We start from the raw sequence: 6,319 nt of genomic DNA on the forward strand, positions 1-6,319 counted from the left end.
TAGACAGAGATTATAAGTATATATGTTGTTTTACTTCTCTGAATTTATAATTAATAGAACAAAAAATCATTTATATTAATTCTATATTTATAATGGGGTTTAAAACATGCAGGAAACAAAGTATGGTACTACTGATCCTTGCCCTTTTGACGCGCGCGCGATAGGGAATGCGTTCTACTAGGTTTTCGACCAGCTGCCGCCGCCATGGCTGCTCCAGGGGGTGCGAAGCCCTCTCCCACCCCTCCGATTTCGCCTGCAGAAGCCTTCAAGAAGATCCTTACGCAGAGAGGGAAAAAACGAATGCAGCCTGAAGCTCCGAAGTTTATCAAAAAATTAGAAGAAATCCCAGAAATTGCTCTGCCAGAAGACCAGACAATCAAAATCGCCCTTGCCCTGGCTGACAGAGGTTTAGTAGGGCAGTTTATGGGACGATGGCCAACAACCAAATCGACTGATGAATGGGTGCAAAGAAACTGGAGACCCCTGCTCCCAAACAATGTAATCAGCTACCCGATTGGAAGGGGCTACTTCATCTTTGAATTCACTACCAAGGAAGACCGAGATTTGGTGTTCAGAAATGGCCCATATTTCATGGGAAACCAAGGTCTCTTTCTGAATAAATGGACACCCGACTTTGACCCCTCAGTCGATGTCCCAAAGGAGGTCCCTGTTTGGGTTCGGCTCCCCAATCTTCCAATACACTGCTGGAGCTACCAAGCACTGCAAAAGATAGGAAATGGACTGGGAAGATTCATCGACAAAGCTGATAACAAGGGCCAATACACCTGCGCCAGAATATGCGTGGAAGTGGATCTCGAAGCTGGGCTACCGGAAGCTATCAAGTTGACAGTGGGAGATTGGCATCACTACCAGAAGCTAGACTACGAGCAACTCCCATTTAAATGCAGGATCTGCCATGAACATGGCCATTTTCAACGAAACTGCCCTAAAGCACCATCAGGGGATAAAGAGGAAGAAGAAGGATGGAAGGAAATAAAAAAAGGAAAGGTAGTCTCAAAGCCAAACGAGAAGAAGCAGACAGAATCAAAGGGAAATCCCCAGCCCAACGACAAAACCAAACCAGTCTCAAATGAAGGCCCATCCACAGCTGAAAAGGGGGAGGCCTCAGAGAAACATGAAGAAACTGAAGGTCAGCCGAAGGAAAGGAAAGAATCCGAAGAAGAATCAAATCCCCAACTAACCAAGGCAGATCAAGGGGGAAAAGCAGGCGATGACGAACACATTAGTCTTGCCTCCGAATCAGGAGAAGAATCAGAAGAAAGAGAATCTGAATCAGACAGTTCTCAAATCTCTCCTATCAAAACATCCAGGGGCCGAAAATCCAAGAAGAAACAAAGAGAGGAGAAAACCTACATGGATGTTCTCCAAGGTTCCCAGAAAACCCTCAAGGGAATGATGAATACCAGATCCGGGCGCAAGAATAACAAGGCTCCAAAAGGAGCCACTCCCCCCCTCTCCAGTAAATAATGAAATACGTCTCCTGGAATTGCAGAGGATTAGGTAGCAGGCTGAAAGAAGAGGCCCTGAAAGACATTGTAAGGTTGCATATGCCTGAAATCCTTCTCATCCAAGAGACAAAGATGGAGGACTCTCTTCTCCTCCAATCCAGCAAAACATTCTGGCGCAAAGGCCCTGGAAGAGCTGTCAGTGCTAGAGGTGCCTCTGGTGGGATCGCCTCCTTCTGGGACAGCTCCAAATACGACTTGATTCAAGAAGAAAGTGGCCAGCACTGGATTTTCGCTCAACTCCTTCACAAAGATTCTGGTCAACAAGTAAGTTTATTTAACCTTTATGCTCCAGTCTTGCCATCGGAGAAAAAAATTTGCTGGGACTCGCTCCAGTCCTTTCTTGTTTTGCACAATCCAGGAAATATCATTATTGCAGGGGATCTGAACGTTACTCTAGCTGCTGAAGAGAAAAAAGGTGGTTCACCTGTAAGGGACCCTGCCAGAGAATGGGTAGAAGACATCATGAACGATTGGGATTTGGAGGACATCAAACCTTCAGCCGGGAAATATACTTGGTCTAATAAAAGACTAGGTCCCAGCCATATAGCAACTCGCTTGGACAGATTCCTTGTCCAAACCTCCTTCCTCACTAGTGGCCTAATGACCTCATCCAAAATTCTGCCCAACTGCACCTCTGACCACAAACCCATAAGTCTGGAACTCTCCGTGGATAGATTTCTTGGACCCATTCCATTTAGATTTAGCCCGTTATGGATTCAGCAAGAGGGGTTCAATGAGGTGGTTGCTGAAGTCTGGAACCGGAAAATTCAGGGTTCCCCTTTCTTCGTGTGGGAAGAAAAATTGCGGGCTCTTAAGAGAAAGCTCAAGGAATGGGCAAAAGCTTTGAAAACTCCTGCTGCCAATCGAAAAGAGTCTATAGAAAATCTTGCTGCCCTCCAATCCTCAATGGAGAATTCAGATATTACCCAAAGTCTGCTCCAAAAAGAAGTTGAGTTACAAAAAGCCTTTCATAAAGCCAGTAGGGACGAAGAGGAGTATTGGAGACAGAAATCTAGAAACTTATGGTTACAAGCCGGCGACAAAAATACTAGTTTCTTCCACAAACATGCCGAAGCCCGAAAGCAATACAAAAATGTTTCAGAAATCCGATTCCAAGATACAGTGGTTAATGATTTTGAGGGCATAAAGAGAGCAGCATTCTCCTTTTTTAAAGATCTCTATTCAGCTCCTGATTACCAGCCTATAGATCCCCAAGCATATCCGTACAATCTGATCCCCTTCTGTGTGCAAGACCCCGTCAATAATATGCTGACTGCCCCGATCAGCATGGATGAGCTCAAGAAAGCTTTGGATTGCATGGACCCGGATAAAGCGCCAGGGCCTGATGGGTTCACTGCCAGGTTCTTTCAGTCTTGCTGGTCAATTATCAACAAAGACCTTCTGAGAATGGTAAGGAAATCCCAATTTTGTACTAAGATAGGAGGCAGCACCAATTCAGCCTTCCTGGCTTTGCTTCCGAAAGAAAAAGGAGCTTCTGAGTTCAGTAGATTCCGCCCCATTTCGTTGTGTAATACTAGCTATAAACTTATTACCAAAATAATATCCATGCACCTCAAGAATATATTGCCGGACATCATACCGGAGAACCAAGGAGGCTTCATCAAAGGGAGAAAGATACTGGATAATATTGTACTGGTTCAAGAGGCAGTACATTCAAGTGTCCAGAGAAAAGAGAAAGGAATGGTAATAAAACTAGATCTGGCTAATGCCTTTGACAGGGTGAGGCATGACTTCCTGTTTGCAGTTATGACAAAAATGGGCTTTTCAACAAAATTCACAAATTGGGTGAAAGCCTGCATCGCCTCTCCTTGGATTGCTCCGCTGGTAAATGGAAGATCAACTGAATTTTTTACAGCTTCAAGGGGATTAAGGCAAGGCTGTCCGCTGTCCCCGCTTCTCTATGCCATTCAAGCCTCAGTGTTGAGTTTCCAGCTCGACTACTGTCAGCAAATCCAAATTCTGCCAGGTCTCAGAATGGTGCAAAATGTCAAAGAAATAAACCATGCTCAATTTGCCGACGATACTCTGCTACTAGGTGGAGCGAGTATTATTTCGGCCAATTCTTTCAAAAAGGAACTGGACATCTATAAGGAAGCATCCGGCAGCAAGATTAACTACTCAAAAAGTACAATCTATGGCTGGAATTGCTCAGCTAAAAACCTTGCTGATATAGCTAGGCTTCTTGAAATGAAAATCTATCAAGACTGGGATTCTTTCAAATATCTTGGGATCCCAATTTTCAGATCCATCCCCAAAGTTTCCCATTGGATGCCCCTTTTGGACAAGCTCAAACTCAGAATTAATGCCTGGGGAGCCTCCTGGCTGAACACTGCTGGGAAAATTATCCTTATAAAATCTGTCTTAACAAGCATGCCTCTGTTTCAGCATTCCATTCTCCTCGCCCCCAAAACCTTTCTCAGTAAAATGGATGGTATGCTGAGAAGATTTCTGTGGGAAGGGGGAAAAAACAACGAAAGAAGGCTTCATTTAGTAAATTGGGATACCATTAAGAAACCTTTCATAGAAGGAGGTCTGCAAATTAGAGACTCGGCTGCCCAAAATCTCGCTCTTGGCTCAAAAATATTGTGGAATATTGTGGCAGGAAAAATAAGCTGGAGCAAGAAAGTGCTGTGGAAGAAATACTTTCAAGGTCAACGATTGAGATGTCTTGATCTTCCTCCAAAAAATTCCAAAGGCTCCCCAATATCCAAACTTTGTATCGCTGCTCTGGACAACTTCAGCCTCAACCTCTATTGGATCCCAGGTAATGGAAAAAAAATAAGAATTTGGAATGATCAGATTCTTGGAGACCAGCCTCTTCATCATATAAAAGGCCTGGCAAATATTAAGCTATGGTTGCATTCCAACAACAGGGAAACTCTATGGGACATAACCAACTGGACGGAGGATGCTGAAAGAAGATGGGACAGCTGGAATCTCGGGGAGGTACCACACCATTTGCAATCTGAAGCTTCTTTACTGTTAGACAATCTGCAAGGGAAATCACCATTATCAGCAACAGCCAAGGATAAAAGAGGGTGGGGCTCCCATACTGGCTCCTACTCGGTAGCTGAAGGATACAAAAGTTTAATTGCTGTCCCGAATGTCCCTCCAGACCCAACGCAATGGAAATTCATATGGAACTTTCCTTCTCTCCCTAAAATAGACTTTTTCTGCTGGACACTTGCTCATAATAGTATTCTCACAGGAGACAATCTGAGAAAACGGGGAATGGAAGGGCCCTCCAGATGTCCATTATGTATATCAGAGGAAGAAACGGCTGATCACCTGTTGCTGCTGTGCCCCTTTGCCAAGGCAGTCTGGAAAGGGGTCCTGAGTTCAAGGGCGGACAAGATTGAGCTACCAAGAAGTGTGCCATCCCTGTTCTACGAGTGGGCCAAGCTTCCTCCAATCTGCACCAACAATAAAAACCTCCTTAGGACTGCTTGGATGTGGACCCCTAAATACATATGTTGGAAATTATGGCTGGAAAGGAACAACAGAATCTTCAGAGGAGAAATCTGCACTGTAAACAATGTTATATCCAAAATTAAAGCTTTATTGGGAGAGACTTTGGAAGCTAAGCCAACCCTAAGGAATGAAGTAAAGCTGGACAATGAGGAGGAGCTGTGGCTAAAAGAAATCGTTCCAAATAATCAACCCATCCCTACTATTCCAACCACTTGCCATGCTAAGTGGGAAATCCGTATGGAAGAACAGGAATTTCTAAAGTGGAGATCGGCACTAGATGACCATTGTCTTTTCTTCGACGGGGCCTCTAAAGGCAATCCAGGAGCTGCGGGTGGAGGTGGAGTGCTGCTGAAACCCGATGGGTCTACTTTACTCAAGTACCATTGGGGTCTGGGAATCGAATCAAATAATAGAGCTGAGGCTCTAGCTTTGTGGCAGGGGCTGACTCTGGCTCTAAAATGGAACATTCAAACATTGACGGTCTTCGGAGACTCTCGGCTCATCATTCAAGCAATGAATTCTCCTTCGAATCAGTGGCAGATTCATTTAGGCCGAATTCTAAAGAAAATAAGACCCATGCTGGCTAAGTTTCAGAAAATCTCCTTCTACCACATTATGAGGCAGCTTAATTCTCAAGCTGATTTTGAAGCCAACCTTGGAGCTGCCAGAAGCCAAAGAACCCTATCAGTCAATTTGGAAGATTCTCTCTGCATCATCCCATAATCGGATTAACCAGTAATTCTGTTTTAACACAGAAAACCCAGAAATTTGCTTGCTGGAAATGGTGTTTCAGCAACACAGTTATTTTATCAGTTGCTGAAACTGGTGTTTCAGCAACGCCGCTCGTGGTGTTTCAGCAACGCAAAATTTTGACGTCAGGCTCTGTACATTCAATCGGACAGCTGCCCATTTCGCACGGCTCTTTCTGCTCCAGGGGAAATTGCTTTGACAAAATACTCAAGCTGATTTTGAAGCCAACCTTGGAGCTGCCAGAAGCCAAAGAACCCTATCAGTCAGTTTGGAAGATTCTCTCTGCATCATCCCATAATCGGATTAACCAGTAATTCTGTTTTAACACAGAAAACCCAGAAATTTGCTTGCTGGAAATGGTGTTTCAGCAACACAGTTATTTTATCAGTTGCTGAAACTGGTGTTTCAGCAACGCCGATCGTGGTGTTTCAGCAATGCAAAATTTTGACGTCAGGCTCTGTACATTCAATCGGACAGCTGCCCATTTCGCACGGCTCTTTCTGCTCCAGGGGAAATTGCTTTGACAAAAATCAAGGCGTTGGAAGGTT

At 44.4% G+C, this 6,319-nt stretch overlaps 1 protein-coding gene across 1 annotated transcript; it reads left to right on the forward strand.

Moving 5' to 3' along the window:
- Positions 1-1,601: 1,601 nt before the first annotated feature.
- Positions 1,602-5,744, forward strand: LOC149226832 (uncharacterized). The gene is made up of 4 exons (XM_089380310.1): positions 1,602-1,793; positions 1,938-2,890; positions 3,269-3,969; positions 4,153-5,744. The coding sequence occupies exons 1-4, from the start codon at positions 1,602-1,604 to the stop codon at positions 5,742-5,744; spliced, it is 3,438 nt and encodes a 1,145-aa protein (XP_089236436.1).
- Positions 5,745-6,319: the final 575 nt, after the last annotated feature.

Source organism: Pinus tabuliformis, chromosome J (assembly GCF_031772625.1).
Source record: "Pinus tabuliformis cultivar Carrire ecotype Pingquan chromosome J, CPIR1, whole genome shotgun sequence".
Lineage (NCBI taxonomy): Eukaryota > Viridiplantae > Streptophyta > Pinopsida > Pinales > Pinaceae > Pinus > Pinus tabuliformis.